Source organism: Equus przewalskii, chromosome 28 (genome assembly GCF_037783145.1).
Source record: "Equus przewalskii isolate Varuska chromosome 28, EquPr2, whole genome shotgun sequence".
NCBI classification, from domain to species: Eukaryota; Metazoa; Chordata; class Mammalia; order Perissodactyla; family Equidae; genus Equus; species Equus przewalskii.
In genome coordinates, this window is record NC_091858.1 from 2,190,384 (window position 1) to 2,206,108 (window position 15,725).

At 35.9% G+C, this 15,725-nt stretch overlaps 1 protein-coding gene across 2 annotated transcripts in view; it reads right to left on the minus strand.

The window, feature by feature from the left end:
- The window catches only part of HOOK3 (hook microtubule tethering protein 3), a 103,287-nt gene that overhangs the window by 31,705 nt on the left and 55,857 nt on the right, over nucleotides 1-15,725 (minus strand). For both annotated transcript variants that reach the window (XM_070598692.1, XM_070598693.1), the window contains exons 12-15: nucleotides 15,219-15,329; nucleotides 14,436-14,523; nucleotides 3,057-3,126; nucleotides 66-206 (exon numbers count right to left, since the gene is read on the minus strand). In XM_070598692.1, the coding sequence (XP_070454793.1) occupies nucleotides 66-206; nucleotides 3,057-3,126; nucleotides 14,436-14,523; nucleotides 15,219-15,329 (410 nt within the window). The remainder of the gene's footprint in view (nucleotides 1-65; nucleotides 207-3,056; nucleotides 3,127-14,435; nucleotides 14,524-15,218; nucleotides 15,330-15,725) is intronic.

A 15,725-nucleotide genomic window follows, 5' to 3' on the forward strand; every position in this document is an offset into this window, starting at 1 on the left:
CAAAATCAAGGCAAAAAGAGAAAATCTGTTAAATGCTAAATGCTGTCGCCTGTAAACAGTCCTACCTATTCTCTGTCTCCAGTTCATTCTTGCGTAGATTTGCATCATCCAGAAGGCTCTGCAATAAGGCAATTTTTTCATTGTCTGAACCCTCTTGGTTAAGTTTTAACATCTTATTCTCATGCTGAAGGCGAATAAGTTTCTCCCTGAGTGAGCAAAAGAAAAACTGATTATCTGGTACATTAATATAGTATAGTTCTCACAATCCAGCTATGCACAGCTACAGATCTAATACAAAGAACAGAAATAGAAAACAAAGTATCTGCAAAAAATGTAGTTCCTGTTGTCACTGGCTAAGACGTTACATTTTAGGTCTTAAGTAAGTACTTTAGAAAAGATAATCTAAAGATTCAGAATCTTCAAATATCATGATTTATAATGAAAGAGATTTTAAAATCCTATTTCCTTGCTGATGTAAATATTAAAGCTATGAATGCACTTATACATTTGTTCTTTGGTCCTCATCAAAAAAACAGGATCTCTAATCTCTAATGCTATGCTCTTAAATTACCAATCATTTGGTGGAAAATTATAATATTCAATGAAAAATGCCTTCAAGATGTGCAGTCCACCCACTCCTACAGATACATAAAGTTGTATCCTTGCAACAAGCCAGATTATCAGACCCAAGTTACTGTTTTGTGCTCTTTGTGTTATGCCAAAAGCTTAGATTGAGGGATGTTAAAAGCAACGGCTACACAAAACTTGCCACTATTTTACTGCACAGATGATATAACTCAACATCAATTCATATAAAGATACAATTCAAGATATACTTGTTGAAGACCTAATTCATTCTTTACGTAGGGTCATCTTTAGATGGCCCCAAGAAGACTACTACCAATACCAGGCACTATGAAAAGCTATGTTTCTCATGGAAAAAGAAAAAACAAAAACAAGATAATAAATACACAAAATAGTCTGCTCTTATTTTGTAAATACCACAGATCTTATAAGGTGCTTTTACTTTTGCTACTGAAAAGATGAGAGTCAAATCTGTGGTCCAAGTTAAGCAATTATATAGAACTCGATATATTTTGTATATGGACAACAATGACTTTATCATATTTTTCAAGGACTGTAATTAATTACAATGTAATTACAAAATTATATAACAATGTAAAACACTCAACATGGGGAAAAAAAGAATAAATGAGAAGAAAATACAAACCCTCCATAACCCAATGGTACAAAATAATTACTGCTGAACTATATATAGCCTTCTAATTCTATGCATATGTACACACATGCAGACACTTTTAAAAATGGATCACACTGCACATATTACATTGACATTTGATATTTACACTTAAATTTTCATAATCTTTTCATATCATTGAATATTATACTTTAATATTTTAAATGACATGTTAAAATACATAGATGAATCATTATTTAATCAACATACAATTATAGGACATTTATTGTTACCCATTTTGAGCTTTAACATGTTAACAATGATCAGTTGTATGTATATTTTTGGTTATTTCCTTAAGGTTAGTTCCCAGCAAAGTAATTTTTGAGTCAAAAGATAGGCAAATTTGCTTAGACAATATACAGTCTGCCAAACTGCTTGGAAGAAAAGTTGTACCACTACAAAAAAAAAATTTTTAAATTATGTGTGGTGATGGATATTAACTAAATTTACTGTGGTAATCATTTCACAATATATACGTATACCCAATCATTATATTGTACACCTAAAACTAATACAATGTTATATGCCAATTATATCTCAATTTTCAAAAAATTAATAATTAAAAAAAAGTTGTACCACTTTAATCTTTTATCCTAGTTTATGCAGTTTCCAATTTCTCCACACCCTTAACTAACTCAGTGAAAACTGTCACAAGCTTTTGAAAATTTGACAGACATTTCATTATGTATTAAGAATATTAGCCTAGTGTCTATGACCTATGTTGCAAAATTTTCATCCCTTTTATCATTCATTTTCTTGATAGCTCTCTTCTGGACAGAGTATATTTTAATTTGTACTGAGTCATACTCAAAAAAGCCACTTTATTTGTTGAATCTTTATCATGTTCTTTTTCCTCAGTTTAAAAATCCAACTATTACCTATAAGATCCTTAAAAATTGTTTTTTTGGACATAACCATTTATTTATAAATATTCATTAATAATAAGAGTTCATTCAATCAACAAATTTTACTGGTTCAGTAATGAAGTACCATATCAGATGGCAGAAAGTAAAAGGCATAGATGATGCTCCCAGAGCTGCTGTTGCTTTATACTCCTTTCGTCTGTCCTCCTTAAATGCCACAACAATCTATTAATATTGTCTCCATTTATTCAACAAGTATTTGAATGCTTATTGTAACTTTCACAGTTTATAAAACTTTTACAACCTTTATTTTATTTAATACCCTCAAGAATGTTATGGAGAATCAAGGCCAGCGTCAATTTAAAAAGTTGGCAAATATACCCAAAGAAGGTAAAAGCAATCTTCAGGAGTAATCGTTCTCTTTCTGCTGGACACTTGGTGCCTACCTGCACTGCCCCCACTCTCCCACCCCCCGGCAACAATTTTTCATTCTTACACATAAAGCCAGGTATGTACTGAAATAAATGGAATTTTTAAACTACTATGACTAAATAAAAATGTAAGGTGCTACTGAGGGAAGAGTAGTAGAGATAGGGAGATAACTCCTCCTGTCTACTGCATTCTATCCTTCCCAGACCATTCCACGTAGTTAACAGATAAATCTTAGGGACTAAATATCTTGCAGATTGACGGCTAAGCATAACCTTTGTCTTTGGGCCAACTGGTTTCATTGTATATGTCTGCTAAGGATACCCAAGCATAGATCTATTAGATTGCTGTGTACGTGTGAAACGTCCTATCGAAATCAAAATTCAAGTCTCTGGGGCTAGTTGAAGGAGCTTCTAACTTTACATGCTGAAAACACGGACATTTAATACTGAGTTCATGTTCAAAGTGTTAGTGCAGTGTGACTGTGAACCTCATGATGTCCTTACCTGATTTCAGGTGTAACAATCTCTGCTGCCAGACTATCTGAAGATTCTTGACTTGCCAGAGGCATTAACCCTAAAAATATACAAACACAAACGCAAAGTTGAGAGAGAACATGACCATCTCCTTTGGTTTCTATATGAAACCCAACTTTGAGCATTAATTTTAACAGCTGAAATCTTGTTTAAATCAAGTAAAAGACCAGGTTAGAGTTGCCTTACATTATTATTATATCATTTGAACAATTTTTTAAGTGTACGACTGAGTGGGTGTAAGTACATTTACTATGTTGTGGAATCATCACCACTATCTATTTCCAAAACACATCATCCAAAACATAAATTCGGTAACCATTAAGCAGTAACTCCCCATTCCTTTCTCCCTTAGCCCCTCATAACTTTTAGTCTACTTTCTGTATGTCTCAATGAATTTGCCCATTTTAGAAACCTCACATAAGTGGAATGATACCAATATTTGTCCTTTGGTGTCTGGCTTACTTCACTTAACATAACGTTTTCAAAATTCATCTATATTGCAGCACTTATCAGAACTTCATTCTTTTTTATGGCCAAATAATATTGCACTGTATGTATACACCACATTTTCTTTATCCATTCATCTGCTGATGGACACCTGGGTTGTTCCCATCTTTTGGCTTTTTGGATAATGCTGCTATGAACACTGGTATACCAGTATCTGGTTGAGTCCTTGCTTTGAATTCTTTTGGGTATATAACCAGGAATGGAATTGGTCAATCATATGGTAATTTTAAGTTTAACTTTTTGAAGAACCACGAAACTCTTCCACAGTGGCTGCTCTATTTTACATTCCCACTAGCAATGCAGGAGGGTTCCAATTTCTCCACATCCTCAATATCAGTTGTTATTTTTCTTCATTTTTGGTAATAGCCATCCTAAAGGGTGTGAAGTGCTGTCTCATTGTGGTTTTGATTTGCATTCCTCTAATGACTAAGGATGTTGAGCATCTTTTCATGTGCTTATTGGCCATGTGTATATCTATACTGGAGAAATGTCTACTCAAGTCCTTTGTGAACTGAGTTGTTTTTTGTTGTTGAGATGTAGAAGTTCTTTATTTATTCTGGATATCAATCACTTATCAGACACATGATTTGCAAATATTTCCTCCCATTTTGGGGGTTGCCTTTTCACTCTGTTGATAGTGTCCTTTGGTGTACAAAGCTTTTTAATTTTGACGAAGTCCAATTTATCTATTTTTTTCTTTTGTTGTCTGTGCTTTTGGTATCAATTCCAAGGAATCATCGCCAAACTCAATGTCATGAACATTTTCCTCTGTTTTCTTCTAAAAGTTTTATAGTCTTTGACCCATTTTGAGTTCATTTTGTGTATGGTATAAGAGTTCAATTTCATGCTTTTGGATGTGGATACCCAGTTTTCCTAGCACAATCTGTTGAAAAGACAGTCCTTTCCCCCACTGAATGGTCTTGACACTCTTGTTGAATATCAGTTGATCACATACATGAGGGTTTATTTCTGGGCTCTCTATTTTATTCCATTGGTCTATATATATATCTGTCCTTACTGTATTGTATTCTAATTTTATATTAAGTTTTGAAATTAGAAAGTGTGAATACTCCAACCTTTTTCTTCTTTTCTAAGATTGTTTTGGCTATTTGGGGATCCCTTTCTCGAGATTCCCTATGAATTTTAGGATGGGTTTTTCTATTTCTTCAAAAAATGCCATTGGTATTTTAAGAAGGACTGTACTTAATATTGTGATCTTAACAATATTAAGTCTTAAAGGAACATGGGATATCTTTCCATTTAGGTTTTCTTTAATTTTTTTTAAGAATGTTTTGTTGTTTTCAGGGTACAAGACTTTTTGCCTCCGTGGTGAAATTTATTCCCAAGTATTTTATTCCTTTTGATCTTACTGTAAATGGAACTGTTTTATTAATTTCCTTTTTCGGTTGTTCATTCTCAGCATATAGAAATATAACTGATTTCTGTAGGTTGATTTTGTATCCTGCAATTTTGCTGAATTCATTTTATTAGTTCTAACAGGTTTTTTTGTGGAATTTTTTAGGGTTTTAGACACACGAGATCACGTCATCTGCCAAGAGAAATAATTTTACTTCTTCCATTCCAATTCAGATTTCGTTTTTTTGGTCTAATGGCTCTGGCTAGAACTTCCTGTACTATGTTGAACAGAAGTATATAAGTGGTGGTAGTAGGTATCCTTGCCTTGTTCCTGATAGAGGAAAAGCTTTCAGTCATTCACCATTGAATATGATGTTAGCCGTGGGTTTTTCATATATGGCCTTTATCATGTTCTAGAAGTTCCCTTCCTAGTTCATTGAGTTTTTAATGATGAAAGAGTGTTAGGTTTTGTGAAATGCCTTTTCTGCATCAATGGAGATGATGTGGTTTTTTTTCCTCATTCTATTAATGTGATATCTATTCTCATGTGAGTTTCATGCTGCTCAATTACAGTAGCTTTATAGGATGTGCTGAAATCAGGATGAGTAAGTTCTCCAACATTTTCCTTTTCAAGATTGTTTTTGGGAATACTTGATGTGTATTTTCATATAAATTGTATGATGAGCTTGACAATTTCTACAAAAAAGTCTGCTGAGAACTTGATTGGGATTGCACTGAATCTTTAGACCAACATGAAGAGAACTGCAGTCTTAAGTGTAGTGAATTTCCCAATACCTGAACATGAAGTAACTCTCTATTTATTTAGATTTTCAATTTCTCTTAGCAATGATTTATAGTTTTCAGTGTACAAGTCTTATACCTCTGTTAAATTTATTCCTAAGCATTTTATTATGATCCCATTGTACTTTCATTTTCAGATTGTTCACTGGTTGTACACAGAAATATAATTGGTATTTGTATACTGATCCTACATCTTGAGATTTTGCTGAACTCACTTATTAAATCTATGATTTTTTACATCCTCCTTCCCAAGGATGGCTTTTCTTTCTTTTTCTTGCCTGATGGCACTGGCTAGAACCTCTGATATCATGGTGAACAGAAGTAACAAGCGTGAACATCCCTGTCTTGTTCCTGATCTTAGGGGAAGAGCATTTAGTCTTTCATCATTTAGTATGACGTTAGCTGTAGCTTTTTCATGGATGTCCTTTACTACTTGAGGAAGTTTCCTTCTATTCCTAGTCTGCAGAGAGTGTTTATTATGAATGATGACACCCACTTTTTTTAACTGTGTGATATAACATATACATCTCTCCACGTCAGGCATATATAAGACATACCTCATTTTTATTTTATTTATTTTTTTGTGAGGAAGATTGGCCCTGAGCTAAGATCTGTTGCTACTCTTACTCTTTTTGCTTGAGGAAGACTGTCACTGAGCTAACATCTGTGCCAATCTTCCTCTATTTTATGTGGGATGCCACCACAGTGTGACTTGACGAACGGTGCTAGGCCCGTCCCAGGGATCTGAACCTGTGAACCACAAGTCACTGAAGCGGAGCATGTGAACTTAACCACTATCCCACTGGGCCAGCCCCATATACCTCATTTTTTTTTAATGGCCCTACAATACACAGTTAAATGAGAATGCCATTCTGGTAGTACTGAACTTTTAGGCTGTTTCCAAATTTCATTATTATAAACAATGCTTTAATTCATTAAGGTAAAGTTTTACAGCAAAATTGCTAGGTCATGAATATATACACAAAGAAGGTTAAAACATTACAGGTTTATAGGTAGCAAAGAAACAAATGTGAAAGTTTATATAAGATGATCTCTCTTTTCTTGATGACACACAAGAGAGAGAGTTGAACAATTAAAGTTAAGGCTAGATTCTTAAAATTTTGGAAAAACTCAGATAGAGTGGATTAGAGACATATGAAAGCAGTACTAGGCAGCAGTGAAGATACAATTATGATTAGAAATGATTTTTTTTGGTGAAGACAGTCAAGAAAGATATATAATTTTCTCAAAAGCAAAAATAAACAAGTGGGACTACATCAAACTAAAAAGCTTCCACAATGCAAAGAAAACCATCAACAAAATGAAAAGGCAATCTACTGAATGGGAGAAAATATTTGCAAATCATATATCTGATAATGGGTTAATATCCAAAATACATGAGGAATTCATAGAACTCAAGAGCCAAAAAAAACCCTCAATTAAGAAACAGGCAGAGGACCTGAGAAGACATTTTTCCAAAGAAGACACACAAATGGCTTACAGGTACATGAAAAGATGCTCAACATACTAGTCATCAGAGAAATGGAAATCAAAACCACGGAGAGATAGCACCTCATTGCTAGAATTGTTATCAAAAAGATAAGAAATAATAAGTGATGGTGAGGATACAGAGAAAAGGGATCCCTTGTGCACTGCTGGTGGTAATGCAAATTGGTGCAGCTACCATGGAAACCAGCATGGAGGTTCCTCAAAAAATTAAAAATAGAGTGACGTCAGGTGAGCTCCCCCCAGACTCTCTCCCCTCCAAATTACAACCAAAAGGAGCAACTGCTTTTCAACCAAAACACCCTAAAAACACAGAGATCATCAGAGACCCACAGCAGCCAAACGACGGAGGGCGGAGAGGCTGGAGCCGCCCTCAGAGGAGCTGGAACCAGGTAAGAGAGATCTTTGCTCCCTCCCCTAGAGACTGGGATTGCTGCTGTCGGGAAGGGAAGGAGCAGGGGAGGGGCCACGCATCCGGGGATCCTCCAGGACTCCCACCGCCCGTGCAGCGGAAACCGTCTAATGGGGGAAAGCTTTTGTATGGGGGAACCACAGCAAGCCAGGGCCCCGAGAAACCAGAGAGTGAGAGCTGATCAGAATCCAGGTTGGCATGGGAGAGAAAGTGCCCCTCCTCCCCGAATCCCTGCTGTGCTCTGCCATTGCACCTGAAGGCGGAGGGCTCAGAACGCGTGGCTCTCGATCCCATTCTAGTGGTGACAGACTGTAACTGCAACTGAATAATAGCATCATGCGCAAAAACCAGTCCTCTACCATCCAAGAATTTATAAAAGCTCCAGTCCAAAAGGAAAACAGTAAAAATACAGAAGTATGTCCTGAGGACTTGGAAATAAGTAAATTAAGTGAAGATGAGTTCAAAATAGCTATCATCAAAATACTTAATGAGGTAAAGGGAAATATGGAGAAACAACTCAACGAGATCTGGAGTTACTTCACAAAAGAGATTGAAACTATAAAGAAGAATCAATCAGAAATACTAGAGTTGAAAAATACAATGGATCAGATAATACAGAATATGGATTCCCTGAATGCCATAGAGGAGCAAATTAGCATAATCGAAGATAGACAGGTTGAATGGCCCCAGACAGAGGAAGAAAGAGAACTAAGAATTAAAAAAACTGAAGAAATTCTCCGAGAATTAGGAGATTCAATGAGAAAATACAACTTAAGAATCATCGAAATTCCTGAGGGCGTGGAAAAGGAAAATGGAGCAGAAAGTGTGCTCAACAAAATAGAAGAGAACTTCCCAAATTTAGGGATTGAGAGAGAAATGCGTGTGGAGGAAGATTTCAGATCTCATAGATATGTCAATGTAAAAAGACCTACTGCAAGGCATATAGTAGTACAAATGGCAAAAATGAATGACAAGGAAAGACTACCTAGGGCAGCAAGGCAGAAGAAAATAAGCTACAAAGGAACTCCTATCAGACTTTCAGCGATTTCTCTACAGAAACCTCACAAGCTAGGAGAGATTGGAATGACATATTCAAAACATTTAAGGATAAAAATCTTCAGCCAAGAATACACTATCCAGCAAAAATATCCTTCAGATATGAGGAGGAAATTAACTCTTTCCCAGACAAACAAAAGCTAAGGGAATTCGCAGCCACAAGACCTCCACTACAAGAAATCCTCAAGAAGGCCCTCATACCTGAAAAAAGAAAAAAAGGGAGAAAGGGGTCACAAAACACAGAGTAGGGAGACAAATAGAATCAGAACAAGATAGCAAATATTCAACTACAGAATTAGGATAAAGGGAACAAAATCACCACAGCAAAGACAAACCCATCACTCTAACCACAAACTCACACACAAGTTGGAATGAGAGGTGAAAATAATAATTTAGGAGGGGAGGAGGAAAGGGACTGAAAAAGTCTAGGCTAAGGAAGTAAGAGACCGCCAGTAAATGCACTATGTTATGCATGAGATTCTGAATAAAAACTTCAGGGTAGCCACTACACAAAAAAAATAGAACAGAGGCACAAACCATAAATAAGGAAAAATCTAAGAAACCCAGCATAAGAAATTGCAGAAGTCAATGGGTAGGCTAAAACACACAGGACGAAAAACAAAGGAAACACAGGAAAACTGGAAAACGAGCAACAGAATAACAGCCTTAAGCCCTCATGCATCAATAATCACCCTCAATGTAAACGGATTGAACTCTCCAATAAAAAGACACAGAGTGGCAAGATGGATTAAAGAACAAGATCCAACGATTTGTTGCCTCCAGGAAACACACCTCAGCTCCAAGGACAAACACAGGCTCAGAATGAAGGGGTGGAAGACAATACTCCAAGCTAATAACAAACAAAAGAAACCAGGTGTTGCAATGCTTATATCACAGAAAACAGATTTCAAGATAAGGCAGGTAAAGAGAGACATAGAGGGCCAATACATAATGATCAAAGGGACACTTCATCAAGGAGAAATAATGCTTATAAATATCTATGCACCCACCACAGGAGCACCAAAGTTCATAAAACAACTATTAACAAACCTAAAAGAAGACATCAAAAATAACACAATATAGTAGGGGACCTCAACACCCCACTCACATCAATGGACAGATCATCCAGACAGAAAATCAACAAGGAAACAGTGGAGCTTAACGAAAAGCTAAAGCAGTAGGACTTAATAGACATATATAGAACACTCCATCCAAAAACAGCAGAATACACATTCTTCTCAAGTGCACATGGAACATTCTCAAGGATAGACCATATGTTGGGAAACAAGGCAAGCCTCTACAAATTTAAAAAAATTGAAATAATAACAAGCATCTTCTCCGATAATAATGCTATGAAGCAAGAAATTACTTACAAGAAAAATGCTGAGAAAGGCATAAAGATGTGGAGACTAAACAACAAGCTATTAAACAAGCAATGGATCACTGAAGAAATCAAAGAAGAAATAAAAAAATACCTGGAGACAAATGAAAATGATAACATGCCAAACCAACTCATATGGGATACAGCAAAAGCTGTAGTTAAGAGGGAAATTCATCGCAATACAGGCACATCTTAACAAACAAGAAAAATCCCAAATAAGCAATCTTAAACTACACCTAACTGAATTAGACAAATAAGAACAAATGAAGCCCAGTCAGCAGTAGGAGAGAAATAATAAAAATCAGAGCAGAAATAAATGCTATTGAAACAAAAAAGGCAGTAGAAAGGATCGATGAAACAAAGAGCTGGCTCTTTGAGAAGATAAATAAAATTGACAAACCCCTAGCCAGACGTACAAAGAAAAAAAGAGAGAAAGCTCAAATAAACAAAATCAGAAATGAAAGAGGAGAAATAACAACAGACTCCACAGAAATACAACGGATTATAAGAGGATACTATGAAAAATTATATGCCAACAAAATGGATAACCTAGAGGAAATGGACAAATTCTTGGGATCCTATAATCTCCCAAAGCTTAGTTAAGAGGAAGCAGACAATTTGAACAGACCAATCACAAGGAAAGAGATTGAAACAGCAATCAAAGGCATCCCAAAGACTAAAACCTCAGGACCAGATGGCTTTCCTGGGGAATTCTACCAAACTTTCAGAGAGAATTTAATACCTATCCTTCTCAAGTTATTCTAAAAAATTAGGGAGTAGGGAACACTTCCTAACACATTCTACGAGGCCAACATCACATTCATACCAAAGCCTGACAAGGACAGCAAGAAAAAGGAGAACTACAGGCCAATATCGCTGATGAACATAGACGCAAAAATTCTCAACAAAATTTTGGCAACCCGAATTCAGCAATTCATCAAAAGAATCATACATCATGACCAACTGGGATTCATACCAGGGACACAGGGAAGGTTCAACATCTGCAAATCAATCAACGTAATACACCACATCAACAAACTGAGGAATAAAAACCACATGATCATCTCAATAGATGCAGAGAAAGCATTTGACAAGATCCAACAGCCATTTATGATAAAGACTCTGAACAAAATGGGCATAGAAGGGAACTACCTCAACATAATAAAGGCCATATATGACAAACCCACATCCAACATCATACTCAATGGGGAAAAATTGAGCACCATCCCCCTGAAAACAGGAACGAGACAAGGATGCCCTCTATCACCACTCTTATTCAACATAGTATTGTAGGTTTTGGCCAGACCAATTAGGCAAGAGAAAGGAATAAAAGGAATCCAACTAGGGAGGGAAGAAGTGAAACTCTCACTGTTTGCAGACAACATGATCTTATATATAGATAACCCCAAGAATCCACTGGAAAACTTTTAGAAGTAATCAACAACTACAGCAAAGTTGCAGGTTATAAAATCAATTTGCATAAATCAGAAGCATTTCTATACTCTAGTTATTAAATGAACTAACAGAAAAAGAACTCAAGAACAGAATACCATTCACAATCGCAACAAAATGAATAAAATACCTCGCGGTAAACTTAACTAAGGAAGTGAAAGACCTATACAATGAAAATTACAAGGCTTGTCTGAAAGAAATGGATGACGACATAAAGAGATGGAAAGACATTCCATGTACATGGATTGGAAGAATAAACATAGTTAAAATGTCCCTTCTACCTATCAGAATCCCAATGACATTCTTCACAGAAATAGAACAAAGAATCCTAAAATTCATATGGGGCAAGAAAAGACCCCGAATTGCTAAAGGAATCCTGTGAAAGAACAACAAAGCTGGAGGCATCACAATCCCTGACTTCAAAACATACTACAAAGCTACAGTAATGAAAACAGCATGGTACTGGCACAAAAACAGGTGCACAGATCAACGGAACAGAACTGAAAGCCCAGAAATAAAATCACACATCTACAGACAGCTAAACTTCGACAAAGGAGCTGAGGGCATACAATGGAGAAAAGAAAGTCTTTTCAACAAAGTGTGCTGGGAAAACTGGAAAGCCACACGTAAAAGAATGAAAAATGACCATTCTTTTTCACCATTCACAAAAATAAACTCTAAATGGATCAAAGACCTAAAGGTAAGACCTGAAACCATAAGGCTTCTGGAGGAATATGTAGGCGGTACACTCTTTGACATCAGTATTAAAAGGATCTTTTCGGACACCATGTCTTCTCAGACAAGGGAAACAATAGAAAGAATAAACAAATGGGACTTCATCAAACTAAAGAGCTTCTTCAAGGTAGGGGAAAACAGGATTGAAACAAAAAAACAAACCCACTAATTGGGAAAAAAATATTTGCAAGTCATATATCTGACAAAGGGTTAATCTCCATAATATATAAAGAACTCACACAACTCAACAACAAAAAATCAAACAACCCGATCAAAAAATGGGCAGGAGACATGAACAGACATTCTCCAAAGAAGATATACAGATGGCCACTAGGCACATGAAAAGATGTTCATCATCGCTGATCATCAGGGAAATGCTAATCAAAACCACACTAAGATATCACCTTACACCCATCAGAATGGCAAAAATAACCAAAACAAAAAGTAACAAGTGTTGGAGAGGTTTTGGAGAAAAAGGAACTCTCATATACTGCTGGTGGGAGTGCAAACTGGTACATCCACTATGGAAAACAGTATGGAGATGTCTCAAAAAATTAAAAATAGAAATACTATATGACCCAGCCATCCCACTACTGGGTATTTCTCCAAAGAATTTGAAGTCAGCAATTCCAAAAGTCCCATGCACCCCTATGTTCAGTGCAGCATTATTTACAATAGCTAAGACATGGAAGCAACCTAAGTGCCCACCAACTGATGACTGGATAAAGAAGACATGGTGTATATATACACATACAATGGAATACTACTCAGCCATAAAAAAGAATAAAATCATCCCATTCACAACAACATGGATGGACCTTGAGGGAATTATGTTAAGTGAAATAAGCCAGATAGAGAAGGACAATCTCTGTATGACTCCACTCATCTGAGGAATTTAAACATGTGGACAAAGAGAACAGATTAGTGGCTACCAGGGGAAAGGGGGGCGGGGGATGGGCACAAAGGGTGAACAGGTGCACCTACAACATGACTGAGAATAATGTACAACATGGTGTCTATATTTAATACCGTACTGCACATTTGGAAGTTGCTAAGAGAGTAGATCTTAAAAGTTCTCATCAGAAGAAGAAAAATTTATAACTGCATATGGTGGTGGATGTTAACTAGACTTATTGTGGTGATCATTTTGCAATATATACAATATCAAATCATTATGTTGTACGCCTGAAACTAATATAACATTATATATCAATCATACCTCAATAAAAAAAAGAAACAAAAAGAAAGATAGGTAAGTTTCTTTAGCTAGCCTTGGTAATTTGGCACAGAGAAAAAACTTTAGCCTATCTGAATTAGGGTTTGACAAGCTGGTCTAGAAATAGGTCAAGAGGGTTAAGGAAAGATGGCGGTGATGAGAAGGACATAGTTAAAATACTAGTTGACATGCAGGTTGGGTAAGCTGGAAAATGAGGCCAGAGGATGAGGCCAGAGTCGATCAATAGAAACATCAGAGTGGGGTTAAAGGTAAAATGAAGTAAATGAGCAGGTTTGGCAGAAGGAATGAGGAGAAAAAGGAGATTGTAGGCAGAAGAAAAGGAAAATTCCAGTTTCAGGTGACTGAAAAGCCATGGGCTGGTTACTACAGGAGGCGTGAACAAAGGGGAGCTGTCCGAGCCATGAGTGGGAAGCCCACGTGCCCCAGCGTGCCCATGGAAGAGTGGGGGAGGGTGAACCTGCAGCTGGGGGCTGCTCCTTTGCTGTGATGACAGTGGTTTTCTACTTTGGATAAAAGTCCCTAATGGATTGATACCCACCTCACATCTCACTTGGAAAAAACCCTCTGATTTACAAAGTTTAATATACTTTTGAAGTGGTGATGAGAAACTTTCCATAATTATTACTAACAGAGCTTATTTAAGAAATTGTTATGCTTTTGACCTAAGAAAACTCAAATATTTAAATATAATTAAAATATAAAGTAAGCTAGTAAATCTGGTCTCATAACTATAGCCCATTTGCCATAAAATCTGGGTAACAGTTTAAAATTTATATCACTTTCATGGCCTCTTCACCAAGTTTTAAATTTTCATCTATTGGTGCAATCATCTTAAAATGAATCTAATATTTTTGCTGATACTATTAGAAATAAATAACCTTGTTTGGGCTACTGAAATGCTTTTACCTTGAGTTGTGAGCTGCCCTTCTTGAGCCTGTACACAGCGAAGCTCTTCAATGGTCTCCTTCAGAGAGTCCCTCTCTGTTCTTAACCTCTGAGGGACGTTAGAAACAAGAAAAGTCAGCTTCAAGATTTATGAGTTTGTCCATTGGTGGTCTCTGCCTTACCTAACAGAATGGTAAACAGTAGGGAACATGGACATGTTCTACTTTTGATCTGTTTCTATAGAAACATCATAGAAGGAAAAGATTACAACAGTTTTTCCATTTAACAGTACTGAATATCTAACTATGTGCAAGGCAACACGCTATTCACAGTTAAACATAAGAAACAAAACTGTCTATTCCATCCTTAACAATAAGTATCTTATGTAATTAACATTCTTTTATTAAAGATCAAAGATTTTAAATATTCACAAATCATGACAAAGTAAAAACATTCTTAAAACATTCAAAATATGCTGAACAACAAAAGAATTGTCCTCTGTATTAATCATATAGAAAGTAGAAAAGCTCCATAAATTTATAGAAAGTCACAAGCAGAACCATGTAAATGAGGCAACAATAGTAGAAAAGATAAATATAATAAAAGAAATTAGAATGGAAGTAAAACATTCTTTTAATCGTTTATTTTAGATCTATTTCTGCAACACAAACATAAATCGGTAATTTAAAAATAAACAGAATCTCTAATTTTTAAATTTAGAAGGAATTAATGTAGTCCAAACATGACTTAAATATTCTTAATTTTAGCAGTGCTCAAAACCAAATGCCTAGTATATATACTCACATCTTTTTCTTTTTGAAGACTGTCAACTTTTTCTTTTAGCCGCTTATATTCAAAATCTAATTTATCTGCTTTCTTCGATTCTTCAGATAATCTATTCTGTAGTTCCACTACCTGATACAGAAAGGTACCATTAATTTTTATAATTTGAAACATTAGAAGTTATCACTGTTTTCTTCTACAGATCTATGAAAACTCTCACCACTCAAATACTCAAAAAACACATATACGATACAGCAGCCTAAGCCAATGGAGAGAACTAGGAACAAAGATCTGCCCAGATACTATGGTTCTGAAGCCAGATCATCCAGAGTAACAGTGCTCAAAATTATACAAGAACCTATAGGATTTCCATTCCCTATAATACAGATAGCTGGATAGTCTCAAACCCTTTAAGCATAAAGGAAAAGAAATCCCAGGAGAAAAAAATCCAAGTGCATAGTTAAACTTACAAGAAAATAAGGGAAAACCCATGGGCTAAAACTGGAGTGGGAATTTGGGTGGAAGCTA